The sequence below is a fragment of the Rhea pennata genome, chromosome 3 (assembly GCF_028389875.1).
Source record: "Rhea pennata isolate bPtePen1 chromosome 3, bPtePen1.pri, whole genome shotgun sequence".
NCBI lineage: Eukaryota > Metazoa > Chordata > Aves > Rheiformes > Rheidae > Rhea > Rhea pennata.
The window spans coordinates 11,920,130-11,940,226 of NC_084665.1; the positions used below are offsets into that span (position 1 = coordinate 11,920,130).

At 42.1% G+C, this 20,097-nt stretch overlaps 1 protein-coding gene across 1 annotated transcript in view; it reads left to right on the forward strand.

Annotated features, from left to right (window-relative positions):
- Positions 1–17,962, forward strand: part of ISM1 (isthmin 1) — a 42,192-nt gene extending 24,230 nt beyond the window's left edge. Inside the window, exons 3-6 of the mRNA XM_062573507.1 lie at positions 8,865–9,132; positions 12,171–12,314; positions 14,320–14,409; positions 16,115–17,962. Of these exons, the coding sequence (XP_062429491.1) occupies positions 8,865–9,132; positions 12,171–12,314; positions 14,320–14,409; positions 16,115–16,632 (1,020 nt within the window). The 3' untranslated portion in view covers positions 16,633–17,962. The remainder of the gene's footprint in view (positions 1–8,864; positions 9,133–12,170; positions 12,315–14,319; positions 14,410–16,114) is intronic.
- The last annotated feature ends 2,135 nt before the right edge of the window (positions 17,963–20,097 follow it).

Here is a 20,097-nt window from a genome sequence, read left to right on the forward strand (position 1 = left end):
GATGGACTTAGAAGAATAGTAAGTGGAAAAAGTGTCAGTAAAAGGCAGCTGGCAAAACAACAGCAGTAGGCTAGCTGTGAGATACCCGGCAGCCTCTTGTCTCTTTGTGATAGAGGAATCAGTGTAAGGCTGATCCATCTTAACAGCATGGAGAAGTATGGTATTACAGTGTTGTGAACTCCATCATGCTGCGTCAAATGAATACTTTATCTTGTGGGATTTGATTGGAAAGGGGAAGAAAGCCTGTAAAATGGCCACATTTATCTCTCATAGACCCGCTGCCTCTTTTCTCTTCTACTAGTACAAACATGCATAGACCAATAATAATTTTTAAAGGGAAATTATGCCTGGATAATTTTAAAATCTAGTAAACAGACATAAAATTAAGCCTAAGAAAGCAGCTTAAAAACATAGTCCAGTGACTGAGTCCTCTTTATCACCCTTCTTCCTTCACTGGTTTTCTGTGAGGAGGTAATTCCTCTTTCATGCCCTAGTTATGTGTTCTTTCAGGGAAAAAGTGGACGTTAGAACACAAGCACAGGAATTCAGGAAAATTAACACATGCCCCAAGTCTTACTACTGTATTTAGCAGGCGATAATTAAATATAAATATAGTGGATTGTTGTCTAAAAAAAAATCAGAAACAGAAAAAAACCCTCAGAGCTCCAATAAACAAGTGCTGTATGACTCATTGCATGTGAGACAAGGATGACACTAGTCTTTCTGTGATATTCAAGCACCGTAAAATTTTGCATTGTTTCAAGTGATGTTTTATGCTTTAACTTTGGTTTAGCACTGGTTGTTTGAGAGTAATGGCAGCAGCTCTTGATGAGCAAAGACTGGCTGTTTTGAGATATTATGTTTTTTTTTTTTTTTTTTTTTTTTTTTTTAATTCTGTGAATGCCTGGAAGACTTCTGGAAAACAAGGTGATTACAAAAACTGATCACTTTATTTTCTCCAAATTGCCTCCCCCAAGTGGAAAATCCTTTTGATGTAGGTTTGCAGTCTTTTGAGAAGAAATAGCCAAGGGATGCCTATGCAGGCCTTGCAATTGGGCAGGGTTAGTAAGAATTGTTCTCACTTTTATGAAGCCGAATGAAATCATATAGGAAGTGTATAGCAAAAAATTGTTTTCTGCTTCCAATGCATTTTCCTCTTCCCATCCAACCAGCCTTCTACAGCCTTTCAGCTGTTCCCTAGCTCTGTGACTGTTCCTTTGCTTGAAAGCTGATACCTCAACTAGTAGTTAAACTTCTGCTCCTACCTCTTTTACTCCTGGTTTCCCAGGCTTGAAGAAGGTACTGTTGTATTCTCTATTGTCCCACAGCTTTGCTGCTTCCCCAGAAGTACTAGACAGCATGATAAATGGGAAGAAAAGGCAAAACTCCCTATTGTTTGTCATGGAGGGGCGTTTTGTTGATATTGATCCTCTTTGGAGAACTTGAATCTTGATCAAGTTTTACAGTCTGTATACCTGAAATACAACTAGGTGAGTCCATCTGAGTGATGGATACATTAAAATATTTTGGATGAGGAGATACAAGTAGAAACCACACAGAGTTAGATAGGTCTCCTGTCCTAGTAACATGCTGATGTCACACTACACTGTAAAACAGTGTGACGTGCTCTGGAAAACTGAAGATTAAATCTGTTTTCATTAGTATCCTTGCTGTGAGTTGCAGAATTGGTAATAATTAATAGGATTGATTTTAAGCCAGAAGAAATTAATGCTGCCTGCTTGGCGATATGTTACCTTTTCTGTTTAGCATGAGGCCTGTGGACCATATTTATCAGTCATGCCTCTCCAGTATTAGCTTTATTTATTCTCTTTGATATCTATTCAGTTTCTACCTTCTCTTAAAAAACATATTCACAGGAATTCAAGGACCCATTCAGGGAACATGCAGAGCAACGTAGAAACAGGACTGTATCATCTGCTTTAAGAAAAATTACTGAAGGTTTTTCAAACCAACTTTTTTTCAAGTTAGTCCATGCCCATTCCCCCCATCTTCATCCATTCAACATGTAGTGTTTAACATATTTCATTAGATTTATTTTTGGATGTCATTAATATATAGCACTGGTTGGAGATGTGAAGGCTGGAGGCAGCCTTAGCTGCAGTGACCACGAGATGGTGGAGGTCAGGATCCTACAGGAAAGAAGTAAGGCAACAAGCAGGATTGCAACCCTGGACTTCAGGAGAGCAGACTTTGGGCTCTTTGGAGACCTACTTGGAGGAATCTCATGGGTTAAGGCCCTGGAAGGAAGGGGATCCAGGAGAGCTGGCTAGCATTCAAACATCACTTCCTCCAAGCTCAAGAGCGGTGCATCCCTATGAGTAAGAAGTGCAGCAAAAGGAGCAGGAGCCCTGCATGGGTGAGCAAGGAGCTCTTGGCCAAATTCAGACAGAAGAAAAAAGTACACAGAATATGCAAGAGGGGACAGGCTGCTTGGGAGGATTACAGGAATGCAGTTAGAGTATGTAGAGATGCGGTGAGGAAGGCTAAGGCCCAGCTGGAATTGAGTCTAGCAAGGGATGTTAAGGACAACAGGAAGGGCTTCTTCAAATATATCAGCAGCAAGAGGAGGACTAGGGAAAACATGGGCCTGCTACTGATTGGGGCCCTGGTGATGAAAGAGCCAAAGAAGGCAGAATTACTGAATGCCTTCTTTGCTTCAGTCTTCACTGCTAAGGGCAGCCCTCAAGAATCCCAGAACTTGGAGACAAGGAAGAAAGTCTGGAGAAAGGAAGACTTTCCTTTGGTTGAGAAGGATAGGATTAAAGATCTTCTGGGCAAGCCTGACGTTCACAAATCCGTGGGCCCAGATGAGAAGCACCCACAGGTACTGAGGGAGCTGGTAGATGTTGTTGGCAGGCTGCTCTCCATCATCTTTGAAAGATCGTGGAGAACTGGAGAGGTGCCTGAGGACTGGAAGAAAGCCAGTGTCACTCCAGTCTTCAAGAAGGGCAAGACGGAGGACACAGGAAACTACAGACTGGTCAGCCTCACCTCCATCCCCGGTAAGGTGATGGAACAGCTCCTTCTGGATGTCATCTCCAAGCATATGGAGGCAAAGAAGGTGATCAGGAGTAGTCAGCATGGCTTCACCGGGGGAAATCCTGCTTAACTAATCTAAGAGCCTTCTCTGATGGAATGACTGGCTGTGTAGACGAGGGGAGAGAGGTGGACGTTGTGTACCTTTGACATACAGCAAGGCTGGATGTTATGCTTTTGTTTGGGCATAACATCCTCAAAGGATGTTATGGATGTTATACTCCACTGTGGCTAGTGGAGTTCCCCAGGCCTCAGTGCTGGGTCCCATCCTGTTCAACTTCTTCATCAATGACCTGGACGAAGGGACAGAGTGGTGCCTCCTCAGCAAGTTTGCTGATGGTACCAGGCTGGGAGGAGTGGCTGATACACCTGAGGGCTGGTGCCATTCAGAGAGACCTGGACAGACTGGAGAGCTGGGCAGAGAGGAACCTCATGAGGTTCAACAAGGGTGAGTGCAGAGTCCTGCACTTAGGGAAGAGTAACCCTAGGCACCAGTACAAGCTGGGAGCTGACCTGCTGGAGAGCAGCTCTGCAGAGAAAGACCTGGGAGTGCTTGAGGATGACAAGCTGACTATGAGCCAGCAATGTGCCCCTGTGGCCAGGAAGGCCAATGGTCTCCTTGGGGGGGGGGGGGGGAGGGAATTAGGAAGTGTGTTGCCAGCAGGTCGAGGGAGGTGATCCTGCCCCTCTCCTCAGCCCTGGGGAGGCCCCATCTTGAGGTCAGTCCAGTTCTAGGCTCCCCACTACGAGAGACATGGAGCTACTGGAGAGAGTCCAGCAAAGGGCTACTAGGATGATCAGAGGGCTGGAGCATCTGCCCTATGAGGAACGGCTGCGAGAGCTGGGCCTGAGGAAGAGAAGACTGAGGGGGGATCTTATCAATGTCTGTAAGTACCTGCAGGGAGGGCTGAACTCTTTTCAGCTGTCCCATGTGACAGGACAAGAGGCAATGGGCAGAAATCGAAGCACAGGAAGTTCTGCCTGACCGCGAGGGGGAATTTCTTCACTGTGAGAGTGACGGAGCACTGGCACAGGTTGCCCAGAGAGGTTGTGGAGTCTCCTTCTCTGGAGATCTTCAAGGCCCGCCTGGATGTAACCCTGTCTACCATGCTGTAGGTGAGCCTGCTGAGCAGGGAGGTTGGACTAGATGATCTCCAGAGGTCCATTCCAACCTTACTGATTCTGTAATTCTGTGATTCTATGAAGCTGCTGATTTCACTGCATTGAAGACCTGGTTTAATTTCTTAATGTGACAAGAGGTAGCTATAGTGTGCAAAATTCAGATCTGGATTTGGGATCAGATTTTGAACCCCAGGGTTCAGATAGGCCCAGCAGAGAATGCCAGTCAGATTGACAGCATGTAATACAAATTTCAGATTTGGATTCAGATGCCTTCACTCAGCAAATTTTGGAGGTCCTTTACTTTCCTTTCAACCTTTCAACTGTATATAAGTTATAACTCAGTTTTCTAAGCCCACGATGTATTTGTGAGCTGTAATGACATAACTGGAAGTAAACTAGTATCGCTACCGATATAATTTTAATTAAAGTTATGTGGTATATAACTAAATTTGTTATTTCCGTACCTTACAATGGTTTCTGCTCTGATTTCTGTTCTGTTGTTACAATTACCTCATTGCTTACTTGCACATTTCTACCCTTCCAGAATGGCAAGTTCTGTACTAAAGAATTGCATCAGTTACATAAAGGAAACACGCGATGGAAATGTAGTAGAATCTGCTGCTTGCACAGTATCACAAATGTAGGTCTTCCTGGAACATAATCTTCCAATTGCTTAGGGCGATGTTTGCACCATTAAAGTGAATTCTGAAACATTGTCTCAGTAAACAGGACAAAGTACACAGAACTTTTTGTACACTCCAGCAAGTGAGGATAATATTTATCTTTAGTGTATTTTTGGCCAGTAGAAAATTGGATGTTGGTTACTTAAGACATCTGTGCTTGATACATTTGTTGCGTTAGAAATTCGCTGCAGATCTGTTGTTTTAATATACCTATGCCAATTATTTTTAACAATTTTTAGAGTTATTTATAACTCAGACTGCCATAAGAGAAGTGGCTTCATCTTAGGTTTGAAGGCTTCTGGAGATGATTGTGCATTTATAGAAAAGAATATACCATAGGCACTTTGGAAAGCATGACAAAAACTAAACAGTTTACAGTTTTGCTAATCACTGGAAGAAGAAATCAGTGAAAATGAAATCTTTAAAACAGTCTCCATAATAAAAATACAAGACTAGGTCTATTTTACAATTTTTGAGAGGATATGTGGAACATGTTTTTGTTGGAATGACATATGTTGTGCGACATAGGAAGATTTTATAGAGCTGTTATAACTGCCCCTTTTTAACAACTTTAATTGTAGATCTGTTTTCTTTATTGTTGTTTTAAACAAGCCCAAACAAATGAACAAGATGTATGTTTGTGTATCATACATGCATATAATCATGGACTAATTTTAAGGCTACATGTATGTGCTGTGAAGAGTTCAGTGAAGGCTCATTTTTCAAAAATATGACAAAGAAGATGAGGGAGCAATTACTCATCCAAAGAAGCAACCTTTTAGGACCTCTGTCCAAACTCTTGGGTCACATCATGGAAGGATTACTAGGGTTGGTCACCGATTTCCTCCCTGCCTAAGAAAGGTGCATTAGAGGCAAATGGGGGTGGAGATAGAGAGTTCTGAATGGCCAAGTTGTCATCTACATCCAAGAGTGACAGTTCAAACAATCCTGGGATTCATTGTTGAAGTTCTTTGGATACATCTTTTTAATACCAAATGTTAAGCAAACAAACTTGTAATCAAAGCTGAAAGCAGAGGAGAGAGAAGGACAGAGGTATGTCAGACTGCCACACTGGGTTTTGCTTTTGTTATGTTTGTTCTTTGAATAGGCTATTTGGCTAACCTGAGGTGGATATCTCTTGACCTCTCCTCCTCCTGGATCTCTGTTGTCTTTGAGAAAAAGAGAATTCTATTTGGAACACAATCTCAAGCCTTAATTTCTTACCTAAGTCAGAGGTGACAAAGCAACATTGTACAGCAGAGTCAATTGCAGTCATGCTGGAAAGGAGAAGAGACACACTGAAGAACATTTTCCCTGCACTGGAGCTGGCCTGGCTGTCAGCTTCTCAGGACATGAGAGCACAGAATGCCAGGTATTGCTGAAAGGAGCACTGTGTAGTTGACAAGGAGAGCACTGGGTCCTGTTCCCAGTTTGACCTATATTAGATAGCTCTAAGCTCTGTAAAGTAGAGCTTTTGCTTGCAAGATGCTTGCAAGAAAGGGAAGTTCCTCATATGCCTTATCTACCACAAGGTAAGACCATGCACTGAAACTGCACCTGGAGCAGTTTTCATTTTCCTGCCTGCTGGCCTAACATTCATGCTGCCTGAAAGCCGCTGGCAGGTTAGCTTCAGCCTAGAAGTTAGAAACTCCATTTTAAAGGCCCTTGTACTAAGCCTCCTTGGTAGTAAACGCAGACTGAAGAGGGATATCTGATTGCACAGACACATCTTGAAAGCCAGTTTTAGTAGCAGTGCTCTTGGAGGCTCAAGTGTCTAAGTCTTGGGAGCCTGAAAGCTTGTGCATTTCACCTCTTTTTCTTCCCCAATGTAGCAGTTGGCCTAACAGCAGTTTCTCTCACCCTGCAAACCCTCTTTTGCTTAAGCTGACTTGGCATCCTGAATAAGTCTTTTAAATTAAATCTCCGTGGTTCTTCAGACTGTGCCTGGCTAAAATAATGGGCAGTCATCTGACTCACTATCATGTAACTACAGAATGCCAAAGAAAATGGATTGATGATTAGGTACTCCCCACCTTCTTTTTCAAAAAGATTTTTCTTTTAATTTCACTCTGCTGACTCATTGCTTAAACAGTTGATATGGTCTTAAAAAAATACTACTAGAGTAAGTACTAGAGTCATACTCTAATTTCATGTGGACAGTGCGAGAGCCCTCCGACTGACCAACAGTGCCCAGTATTAACCACTCAGTAACATAAATTACTTTCTTGTGTGAAAACTCCATTTTGCTTGGATCAGTGCAGTGATTTTGAATCCCTGAACTGACCTTAAGCTTATGAAATCCGTTTTAAATTTGTGGTCTGTAGAAATTGAAGTAGTGATCCTGATTACGTGTTTGGTCTAGGAGTAAAGTATCTCATGTGTAAAGACTTTATTAGGCTGACAACTGTATTTTCTCTCTCTCTTGTTCTTTCTCCCAGTGGAGCTTCCTAATAGCCTCCAAATCATTTCATTTCACTGGTTCTGTCTATGGTCAAGGGGAAAGCATAAAATAGATGCAAAATCCTGTTCTCCAGAAAGGATACATGTGCATTGTTTTACTTCTGTGTGGTTTGTGTTTGGTGTTACAACATCAACATTGCCGTGATATGGCATCTTTAAGCTATTGCAGCAACTGTAGTTGCTCTTCCTATATAACACTCACAAGTAGCTGAAGAAACACAGACACTAACTAGATTTTCTTCTGCTGCAAAAAAGTGTGATTTTACTAACAGCAGATATATAATACTAAATCTTCTATCCAAAATACAAATCCATGTGCCTGTGTAAAGGCCTTTTATCGTAATAGTATGTTGTTTTATATTTTTCCTATTTTCACAGAACCCTGTTTTCAGTAGGGTCTTGAAAGTCTGCATTGTAAATCTATGAAGCACAAAGGAAAACATCCATATTTTTTAAACATTATAGATATGTTTGGTAGTCACTTTTGTGTTACAGTTGCTTAGCCAATCCAGCTTAATCAGTAAACTTCACTAGCCCAAAGCATCAGATCATTTTGACTGCTCTGACACATGATATATCTGTGGCTACACTGTGCTTCCATGACTCATGGAGCTAAGGTTTCTGATGACTAGTTCCTATTTCTACGTAAATAGCCGTCTATATGCATGCACAATATTTATCTAAGTTTCATAATTGCATGTTGTTCTACACAGAAAAAGAGTAATCAAGGGTTGTCCTCATGCAGAATTGTATTTATATTCGTGATATTTGCAAGGGAATTGTATTGAAAACTTTAAATTTCGGCTCTGGGCTTCTGCAGAAAGCTGAACTGGTTCTGTATTGTTACACTCTATGATACAGAAAGAAGACTTAATTCAGAGAGCTTAGCAGCAATCATCACCTCAGAGGGTATGATTTCACGTAGCAGTAATAACCTGTGTTGTCACTGTGATGGGAACAGTGCTGCAGAGTGGGCCATGCCAGGGGTGGGCTGAGCTGCCACTAGAGGGCAGGGCAGATGCGACCAGAGTTGGCCATGTGGAGACCCTGGGCTCCGGGTCTTCCTCCTTCAACTCATGGACTTGTTTAGCCCTGTGCTGAGTGAGTCCAAGTGCTTGGAACAGTCTCTGTACTGTGGTATGCTTCATGCTTGCCTCAGATACAGTCCCAGCATATTTACAGTAACAGATTGGGTTTTCTTTTTCCTGGTCATACATGTTCTGGTTTAAACATCTTTTCCCCATAAGGCAGAATATTCTGCTGCAAAGGTTTTTATGAACAGCATGGGTTATTATTTTGTGCAGGATTTTTCCTAGCCTTTGTTCCAAGATCTGATTCAGCAGAGGTAGCAGAAGGAATCACTCAGTCTCTGCATATCTCTGGGCTCAGTAATCGACATATGGTCTACAACATGCTAGCCCTACAGTATTACACAGCCCTTTTGCAAAGCGACATCACTCATTTGTCTTTGCTGTATAGAAAGTTTCCCACTTACTAGGAGCAGATACTGAGGCACAACCTGGTCTATTTTGAATTCCATAGGTTACAATTGAAGTGGTTGATGGCACTGACACTGAACCAGAAAAGGATCTGCAGAAAGAGAGCAGCAAGCCTAACTGGCCAGTCCCATCACCTGACTGGAGAAACTGGTGGCAGAGGTCCTCCACCTTGACACGCATGAGTAGCGGTGACCAGGACTACAAGTATGACAGCACTACTGAAGACAGCAACTTCCTAAGCCCTCTCGGTGGGTGGGATAGTCATACACCCAGTCACCGGACGTTTGAGTCCAAGGAGCAGCCAGAGTATGGTAAGTTTGCGTTCCAGGCCTCTTATGGGCATCTTGGGATTGTAAAATGAGTTTGGGGGAAATGAGAATGGTGAGGCATCGCTGAAAGTAGGCCAAACAAAATAGAATTTTTCAACATGTGGCTTTTGTTCATCAGCTTTTAAATACAAATCTGTGCAGATGCACAAGCTGTACTGTGGTAGCTACATTCCACTAGTAAGTCTATAATCTAGAAAATCATACCAGTTATCCCATAAAGGACTTTTTTTAGTCAAAAGTATACTTTTTTAAAAGCAAAGGAAACAAGATTCCATATTTATTTTTAGAGTAAGGATAAGTACAAATTTAGAATCATACAGTGGTTTGGGAACTAAAATAAAATTATTGAATAAATAAGCAAGATCTAAAACATGGTAGTGTTTGATGGATACACAAATAAGATGAATTATGTTGCTGCATGTGTGGGGAGTGGCATATGCAACAGGAACATTGTGTATTTGCGTGTGTAATTCTGTTCCAGATGGGTCATGGCAAAAACAATTGTTTTCAGCTTGTATGAAACAGTTGCAGAAACTAGAAACAGAAAGGAGCTGCATTTATTCCCTGTCCCAATAGGCTATAACTATCCACGTAGCAATGACTTAACAGATATGAACTAGCATGTGCACCACAGGAGCAGCAGGTAGCTCAGAACCTCTCAGACTTAAGTTGTAAGTAAATACAGAAAATTTTTTGTTAGATCCGGATTTCAAAGCCACAATATTTTTCCCCTGGCATTTATGTTACATTATCTAGGTACTGCAGAGTGGCTGTCATGTACTATTGCAGTCTTATTTTTCCCTGTTTCAGTTAACTTTTTAAGTCCTAGAGCCTTAACATTTGAGAGAATCTTTTCATTGAGTTGTGTATTTAAATGCATACATATGTATTAAATTTTGTGGCCAGAAGATTAAAGGCTATCCCTTCTTTTTGCACCTGCATTTATTTGTGGGCACACTTTATTGCCAAGAATTCATATATTAGGTAGTTATTCATTTAGGTAAAATAAAACGGCTTTCACAAAAAATTGTGGTAGAAAATATATTAAGAATTACAAATATGAAAATAGGGAAATGAGCTTGAGAACCAGCTGAAAATCTTACCCTGCATATTTTAAGAGGAGATAACGTGTGTTTCATGGTACAATGTATACACTAGGTAGGTAGGCCTGAAAATTATTCTAGAGCTCTCTGCCATACACTAGAGCACCCTGGTAATTGCATGCAACTCCTGGCCTTCTGACTAATGTAAAATGTTGCATGCCACTGATGTTGGCCAGGAGGATGTAGCAGCAGATCCCATCCACACAGGGTTGTTACACCAGTTTCAGCCTCTGAACTGTTGATGCATTTCACAGTCATCTGCCTCATCTTGCTGCAGCGAATTGCCCCGTGCAGCACTCTGCTGCCTGGCTGGGCTCGTCCTCGGCTTGGCTCCTTCTCAGCCTCACTCCTTCCTACCAGACACATGGAGAGACATCCCAGCATCAGAGGAGAGCTGGGAAGAAGGGCAGGGCTAGTGAGAGGACACATCATGTTTTCCTTCAGCAACTCATGCCTCTCCAGACTACAGAATGTACTTGCCCTCCTGATGGCAAACCACGGATATCATGGGTCTCTGCACACAGCAGGGTCACAGTCCCACCTGCATCACAGCGGTGGACACCTGAAGCTAGGAGGAAAAGCATGTCAGGTCTGTGCCTCAAGGAACTCACATCTAGGCAGCTTCCTAAGAGTGGGATATATAACCTTCCCCTACTCACAGCAGTAATTGCTTAATAGCATCCCACAGAGTTGTCACCAGTCATTACATATGGTACAAATCAGGTTACATGTGCTACTAGCCAGCTCAGGACACCCTCAGATGAGGGAGCAGAGCTCATGTAGCATGGAGGGCTGTGTGGATGAGGATCCAGCCCTGTGTCTTGCGTGCACATATGTGTTTGGCTTATAGCTATAGGACAGGGCTGACTTTGAGTCACTAGTCCCCAAATTTGCTTTGCTGCTACTGCTGCTACTGCTGTCCTAGCCCAAATGAGCAAAGATTGCCCATGGTGTTCATAGGTTCAGTTAAACATCTCCTAAAGCTGGCAGAGAAATACATTAAGCCAGAGTTTCCATAGTGAGAGACAAACCTCAGCTGAGCCATTCTGGGGCAGCTGAAAGGCAGGAGGTCAGCAGGAACGCAAATAAACTGGGATTGGTTCAATGACTCCATTTTGGGCTTCACACGGTGGGATATGCAACAGATGACAAAGGAGTCTCCTTCTAAGATATTTATATAGTAATGGTGGCACCAAGCCTCATTAGCGAGAACTTACTGTTGCTTGGACTTGGCTGTCTACCACTAACGTCACGCTTCCTTTTCAGAAGTCTCCTAGTAAAGGATCAGATTTGATGTGATTTAATAATTCATATGAATCACTACCAATTGCATCTTGTTCTGGGTGCAAACAGAATACGCAGTTCCCTATATTCATCATTGTATTCCTGTAATATCTCTGTTTCCTGTTCGAGGGACTGAAGAAGAAAATTGCAGTATTCACACATGATCCATCAATTTCTTACACCCAGCATTCATTGTGTCCCCAAAATTAATTAAGTGAATTCTGTTGTGCCATTGCTGTGTGTTTTGAAAAGAAGAAAAAGAAAACTTAATTTATCCTGTGCCTGATTAGTTTGTGGTCAGAAAGCATATTCCTATATACAAGGAAATTATGTGAATAGATGTGTACTGTTAGTTCATGACCCAGCTTTGCAGCTGAGGATTCTCAGCTGCCAAAAGGTCAAAAGAGAAAGGAAATATTTTTTCAAATAATGTTGCACGCATTTCCCTGAGGAGAGTCAAGTGTGAAAGCCATTTAAACAGCAGGCTTATGCCTGGCATTTAGCCCAAGCTTCAGGTAGAGACATCTGGATTCCATTCTTGTTTTGCCTTCTTAATAAAAAACACTACACAGTAGTTTTGGGTAGTAGGAGTTCTGTTTCTTCATTTCCTTCCTCATCTTTGTTCTTACACAGATTATATTGATGGTGAGGGAGACTGGAGCCCATGGTCCCTCTGCAGTGTCACCTGCGGGAGCGGCAGCCAGAAGCGTACGCGGTCCTGTGGGTACGCGTGCACTGCCACCGAGTCCCGGACCTGCGACAGGCCAAACTGCCCAGGTTTGCACGTGGTCGCTTGAATCACCCTTAGAAGGGGAATGGGGAGAGGCGGTTGAGGGAGGGGGAGAAGAGGCCTCCTGCACACAAAGCCAAGATCACATTTCTTCCTTGGCTAGGTAAGAGATTTGTTGGAAAGAGGCATGCTGGTTCTCAAGGGCGTTTATGAAAAGGCAGGTTCTTCTCTAGCAATAATATGATGCTAGATGCAGTGTACTGTCCCCCAGGACTGCTGTGCTATCCCTCAGGGAAGTTGAGTACAGGCTTTTTTAAAGTTACGGCAGTCAGTTTTATGCACAATACCTTTTGTACTCTGAAGAGTGTAATCTATTCTCGTGAAATAAATTCATATTAATTTTAGAATTTTGCAGTAGCCATGCTGTTGCAACAGTGAGCTCATAGTTTGCGGTGCAGTGAATGTACATGCTTGCATGTGTGTTGTGAATAAATAGCTTCCTCAGTTACATAGCTTTTAAGTTTTGTGCCTAATGTATAGATTTACTGTAAGACTCTGTGTATTAATAGCTATATAAATTTATAAATAAGGATACTTTTAATAGTTGCCTTGAGTTTGACTCAAGAAGTTTTGTTTTCGTTGGGTAGAAAGCCACATAAGCTCCTGTATGAGAAAGTCAAAGAAGTCTGGTGTTAAGTTTGAAATATTATCTCTGCTTCTAAGTATGTTACTTGATAATTGGAAAATTATCAAACAGCAAGTTTGGTCCCACAACAGCTGTGCATAGTGGAAAGAAGGAAAACATAATTTTGGCTTGAATGTATTTGGAAAATATGGCCAAGAGAAGGAGCCTTATTACCTTAGTTCTTACCCATCTAAAAGCACTGGCATTTAAATACCAATTAATTACCATCATCACATTGTTTGCTTTGCTGAAAGCAGGGCTGAGCACTCAAACTTACATCACAAAAAATTTGAAGCTGCTGCTGAAAACTTATTTCCTGCTGTTCTTTAAATGCTGCTGTGTGTTCAGATTTAGGCAATTTCATAACGCAGTGATGTGGTGGATGTGCAATTTCATTCCTTTGCAAGATCAGAGAGAAATAAAAATGTATGCCATGGTGTGCTTTTCACTGAGTTTGCACAATGATTCAGAAAGGTAGAAAATCTTAACCTGGAGGTCAGATTTTTTTGGCAGGAAATGAAATGTCAGCAATGCTGGAGAGAAGATTTAGGCACCTCGGTAAAGCAAGTGGATAGAAGTATCTCAGTCACAGATAGATGGCATCTGTTGCAAGACAGTGGCTGCTAGGCAGTTCAGGAAGAAGTACTTCTGTAGGTTTTCATACATCCTAAATCCTGAATAAGGGGTTAAATCCAGAAGAAACTGTGTAGCCCTCAGTTATATTCTCCAGTATTTATTACCAGCTAGCATCAATCAGTGGCAAACTTGAAAGAACATATTATGTCATATAACAGACCCCCAACGATCAGCAAGCAAAATATATTCATTCTTTGAGGCTGTGCTGACATTTTTAAAATGACAAGGGCAAAGCTCAGCTTCTACTGTTTATAATTCCAGCAGTGAATTACTGCCTTGTAATGTCTTCTTGAGTATCTATTATTCTGCATCTACTGCTGAAGTTAAGGCAAAACCCTATGATAATTTTATTGAAAAACTGCCTAAGGCTGTTTTGAACCTTTGCAAGCCACTATTATTCCCCTTTTTAGGAGATCAGGGGAAAGTTCTTTGGAAAGGAGATGGAAGGCAAACAGACTTCGTTAGTAACCATATAGTTATCACATATTAAAGAGCTCTCTTTTTTCTTTAGAGACCTTTAATTCAATGCAATAAAAATAAACAGTTTCAAATGTTTCTTTGAAGAGATATTCATTTAAAGCCGCATAGCACAGGCTGGGAAATGCTGGGCTGGTAGGCAGGCCAAACTGAAACAGCAATGAAAGGATGTTTACTTCAGCAGGATCAATTAATATATTACATTATTTTTTTATTAGGAAAACACCACCACCACTAACATGAGTTTTTCTTAGGTATTGAAGATACCTTCCGGACAGCTGCCACGGAAGTGAGCTTACTTGCAGGAAGTGAAGATTTCAATGCCACCAAACTGTTTGAAGTTGGTAAGCAGCCTAGTCAACCTTTCAGTAATTGAGAAGATATCTCTTTAGAGGTTTCATTATTGATTTTCCCTATGGGACCCAGATTTTGAGCTCATCATTAGAAGTGTCAGTAAAAATGATCATTTGTTATCTTGCTTAAGCTTATGAGCTAGACCTCAGCTTGCTTCTGTCATAGAGTCTTTCTCCTCTTAACTCCTAGTAAACATCTGTGCCTCTTTTTCTTTATAAAATGATGATTTGCTCTCCTACTTCAGAAAAGAGCTGTAAGGCTTCACACTAATGGAGAGAAAAATCAAACACTGCTTAGCATTATGCTGAAATAGCCTTGAATGGAAGATACTATAAAAGCATTTTAGATACAACTGTCACATTAAAAAAAATACAATGACTTTTATGAGTGTGAATAGCATTTATAGCTATGTGTGCTGCAGTGGGGCTAGCCAAAGCAATTTTATAGGGCATGACTTGATACTGATATTTCATAGCTGTCTATCTAAAACTCTGCCCAAGCACTGTAATATTCTGACTTCATCTTCCATTGAAACCATAGTGTGGTGACTCTTAGACACTAGATGCTAGTGGATAAATAATGTAATCCATCATGGCCATCCTGTGGTAGTAGAACACAATAGTTAATGACAGCTGGGGCATGACTTTTTAAAAAGCTAGAAAAACAGAACACGAATCATTAAGCAAATATTTTCCAAGTATGTTTGCAGGAAGAGTTTTGTGTCCAAGTCTTTGCCTTATTCCAGAGTCCTGTTAAGTGGGTGTGGAGCAAGCCCATAGCATGATACTGCCACCTAAAATGAACTGAGATATTTAACTGGATTCTCTCAAGTCTCTTGCAAATAATCAAGTGTCAGTATTAAATATGCTACTAGTCTATAAATCTCTCTAATCCAAGCTGTGAGTCATGGCTCTGGTGCTATTAAAGCCCACTAATGTACAGACACGCTAATACTAGGGCACGTGCACTTTCTGAATCTGAATCACTTCTGATGGCACTTGTGAGATGTCATCAGCTAAGATGTCAGTCTCTATGTTTGAACTACAGCTGCTTGAAATACTCCTTTGGAAGATGGAGACTAAAGAAAAAAAAATCAATTAGTTAAAAGAAAGACTGTATTAGGGCTTAATAATAAAATTTAGAAAATCCAGGCTTTGCTTACCATCTTAGTGTTTCTAGTGTCACTAGGAACTTCACCTTTCAACACCGAATTTGCTGCCTTAACAAGGATGAGTGAGCTAGGGCTTTAAACTGGAGAGTGGCTTCAAATCGCTGTGTAACTTTAGGGAAAGTGATCTGCGTATTTCAGTTCTACTGCTTGTAAACCCATGATAGTGGCTGTTGCGCCTCATTGGGATATCAGAAGACTTAACTAGAATTTGCCAGGTACTAGAAATGCCAAAGATTCCTCCTGGCCTAGTAGGGCAACATAATTCAGAGAGGCCTGGAGGCCACTTAGAGGGCCTGGGGCCCTTAAAAGCCAGCCACATTTGATTTCTTTATCTGACAAAACAGCTCATTAACACATTGCAGGCAGTGAGAAGCTTTTACTGCCCTTCCTTTCTTAAGCAAAGCGCCAGTGCTGAATAGTTACACGAGGAACACAGTAACACGCTACTCGTTTGTTATCACTGGTCATACAAAGTAGGATGCTGCATAATGTATCTTACATTTCCATTTCCTGCCTTTAAACAGATACTGATAGCTGTGAAAGATGGATGAGCTGCAAAAGTGAGTTCTTGAAGAAATATATGCACAAAGTGGTCAATGATCTTCCCAGCTGCCCGTGCGCCTACCCCAGAGAAGTTGCGTACAGTACTGCTGAAATCTATGATCGGCTTAAGCGGAAAAACTTTCGCTGGAAAGATGCAAGTGGTCCAAAGGAAAAACTAGAGATCTATAAGCCCACTGCACGATATTGCATCCGCTCCATGCTGTCTTTGGAAAGCACAACACTTGCAGCACAGCACTGCTGCTATGATGATAATATGCAGCTGATCACCAGAGGAAAAGGGGCAGGTACACCAAACCTGATCAGCATTGAATTCTCAGCAGAACTCCATTACAAAGTGGACATCCTGCCTTGGATTATATGCAAAGGTGACTGGAGCCGATACAATGAAGCACGGCCTCCAAACAATGGGCAGAAGTGCACAGAAAACCCTTCAGATGAAGACTACTACAAGCAATTTCAAGAAGCAAGGGAATACTGAAAAGATTTTCCTCCTCTTCAAACAAAAACTGGCATTCATTTCCTGGATGCCAAAGAACTGCTAATGGCTGCTGCATTATCTCCTATATAGGGGTCATCAGTTTCTTTCTAATGAATGTATATGTTGTAATATAATACATAAATATTTTTCATAGTAAGTGTAATTTATATACACGTATCTCTATCTCACACACACCTATTTTTACATGCAGACATACATAAAATTTGTCCCAGTAGGACTTTATACTGCAATAATATTTGTTTAATAATGTGCATTTCATTATATTCTCCAACTATAGCAGCTCATATCAGCATCAGGCCCAGCTGAGGAGGGCACATATTTAAAAGTTATTATAAACGGTAGGATTGAAGAATGTATTCTTCCATATGGGAATGGTTTATAAGGTTATTGCATCTACAGCATCAGTTTTCTCTATAATTGATTTCACGACAAGGAAGAGGCTTTTTTTGGAAAGGTAGTGGTTATAGTGGTTAAAAGCAAATACAGACCATTACTAGCAATTTTATCTTGGAATTCTTCCTGTTACCTCCTAGCTGAGGTGCTTATCTCCATCTGGGTTGGGACTGCAGGGAGAGGTAGCTGTGGTTTTCCTACGGAGCAAGAACAGTGCTGGTGCAGTGATTCTGCAAGAGCCGCAAACAGCCCATTCCTGGAGGCTTCTCAGACAGGGAGCTACAGCTGGCAGGGGTTAGCTCTTACACCTTGGAGCAGGTCTGCAGGGCAGCTACCTGTAAAGTGAGCATGCTGCGGGTCTTTGGAGAAGTGAGGCCAGAAAAGGAAACTGTGTCAAGGAAAAAAAAATTCCAACTGTTTTCCAGTTCCTAAACTTAATGTGAAGAGTGTTTAGATCTGCTTGTTTCTTTCTCTCAAGAAAAGAAAGAGGTCTATCTTTTTGAATACCAGGAAAAACAAAATAAATATTCCTAAATATGTTCCCTGGGATAAAGTGTGCAAACAGCCTTCCCCCCCCCCGCCTTGTCATATGCTGAGTGTACAGTATCCTATGGAAGAAGCTATTCTTTAAAGAAACTGGGAGGAACCGTTGGTGAGTTAAAGTTTCATAATTATTTTAAAAGCTAGCATTATTTTTGTAAAGTATTTATTAAATTGTAACTGCAAGTCACACATGGGATATGTCTATAACATGAGAGGCTTCTGTAGATGGAACTTGATTGCAAAGATTAAGCTAGGCAGAGGTTTTTCCTTCCAAATTTCTATGAAGTGCAAGTTTACATACGTAATCCTGTAATTAAGCAGCTGATATCTGCTTTCTCATGAAGGATAAAAATTACACCATGTGTAAATAAATACTTACAGGTCCATCCTGTAAAAGCCTGTCTTGCTAGAAGTCAATTTTTTCATCTGGAGCACCAGGACTAAGTGTCGCTACAGAAAGGTGCATTTTCGGGTTTTGTGGGCTAACACACAAATACGCCCTGGATGGGGAACCTCGTGCAGTGGTGAAGCCAATCTTGAGTTGCCGTCAGCTTTAGCTAAAAGAATCAAGACAGCAACAGAAGACAGTTCCTTTTACTGTTCGTGTACGTACGTGCGTGCCGTAAGTGCTTTCACTAGCTCTGCTGGCCCTTCAGGGGCTGCTTGGCTGCAGCCCTCTGGACAGCAGCGTGCGCTGGTCCGCCCAGGCTGCGCAGATCAGCTGCTTAAGCAGCAGCCTGGCCTGGGACCGCAGCTCTGAGCAAAGGTGCAGCACGCCGGTGGCGTGGGCTCTCCTTGGGTCTGCCAGACCTAGTCCGTGGGGCTGTGCCATCTCGGCACTTCACTTGCGCTCCAGATTTCCAGAAACACAGCAGCCCGGGCAAAGCTACTGCACGTACGCGACAACAACTAATCTACCGAGGTAACTTCAGCAGCTGGAAATTTTGATGGAGTCCTCAGATCTTCCCAAATGCAGTCTCAGATTGGAGGCTGGGGGAGAGGTGGATGTGTTCTAGCACTAGCTGGCAATAACAAACCATGGTTAGTTGAGCAAGAGGGCAAACATGGAGATCGCCCCTTGATTTTTATAGAAACCAGGTTTTGGAAATTCTTGCAAGGTCGTAAGAAGGAGCCACTAGCTCGCTGAGCTGGTTAAATTGACAGCAGATGGATGAAAAGCATGAGCAACTCCAGGACCAGTCACTGAGTAGGGAGGACAGGTATGGTCTGCAATACGGGGTGAAAGCCCTGCTCTTGACTTCGCGTAGCAGTGTGGGAGGGAACGACAGTCTCAGGTTTCTCTGGGAGGGCAATGAGAGGGCAGTCACAATTCTTGAAATATGAAACATATTCCTCCATTTTATGGATTAGTAAATTATGGTGCTACTGAAAGACGTTACTACACCATTAATAATGAAATAACAAACAAAGCGTCAGGGAAAAGGAAAAGTTATTCTTATAAATGAAATGACACGCAAAGTTTCAAGTCTTACCACTCATGCATTGCCAAAGCTAGGATCACCGAGGAAGCCCAAAACCTCCATAAGAGCTTCCAAGCTTTCCACAGGATTTGTCCTGGAGTACAGGTTAAGAGAGTATTCTCACTTTTGCTGTCTTAAGCAAGAGTCTTTATTAGAAACAAAATCACACTATTTTATAATACGTTACAATTCATTCAGGGCTGGCCTGCTTTTTTTCTTTTCCTTTTTTGATATCCTTCCCAACAACTAGAGTTGTACTTGGGCCTTAGCAAGGTGTTGGTGTTACAGTGGCCAAATTTCGCTCAGTCTCTTAAATACAGAGCTGTTCGTATCGGAATAAAACCTGAGGAAAGGGGCATGGTCTTATCTTACCAGCCACAGGTTACTATTTAAAAGCAGCAGTTCAAAGACCCAAACAAAAATTTGAGGTAAATGGAAACAAGCAGAAGTAAACAAAGTTTGTGGTCTCAACACTGAGAAATCCTCAAGGACTTTTCCACCGGTAGCCGTCCTGCTTCCCGAAAGGAAATGTAAACCTGGGACTTCACAGCGACTTCCTAGTACCCAAGCGCGTCCGTGTACCTATTTCTCGTTGGCGAAGCCAGTGTGAGGTGTTTGCACCTTCTGGCCTCTCATTCCTCCGCACTACCTTGCTCTTGTGCCGGCACAGCTGTTTGGCCGTGCGGTAAAATGAATCACTCAGATGATCCCGGATATTTTTAACCTTGGTCAATCGACAGATCTAGATTCAGAACGGAGCTGGCGGGAGCGCCGAAGGCTGGCGCTGCTGCAGAGAAAGGTGTGTGGAGCCGGGCCCTCAGGCAGCCGTAAATGGATTAAATACGTACCCTGGACAGTTAACAGGATGAGCGGGCCTGGCCTCACGTCGCCCAGACAGCTGCTGAGCAGCAAAATGCCATTAACACAACCCGCAGCGATGCGTATGGGATATGGGACAACATATCAAAAACCTGCATTTTTTTTCCTTCCCGCTGTGCAAAATGGTCAGCACCGTCAACACAACACA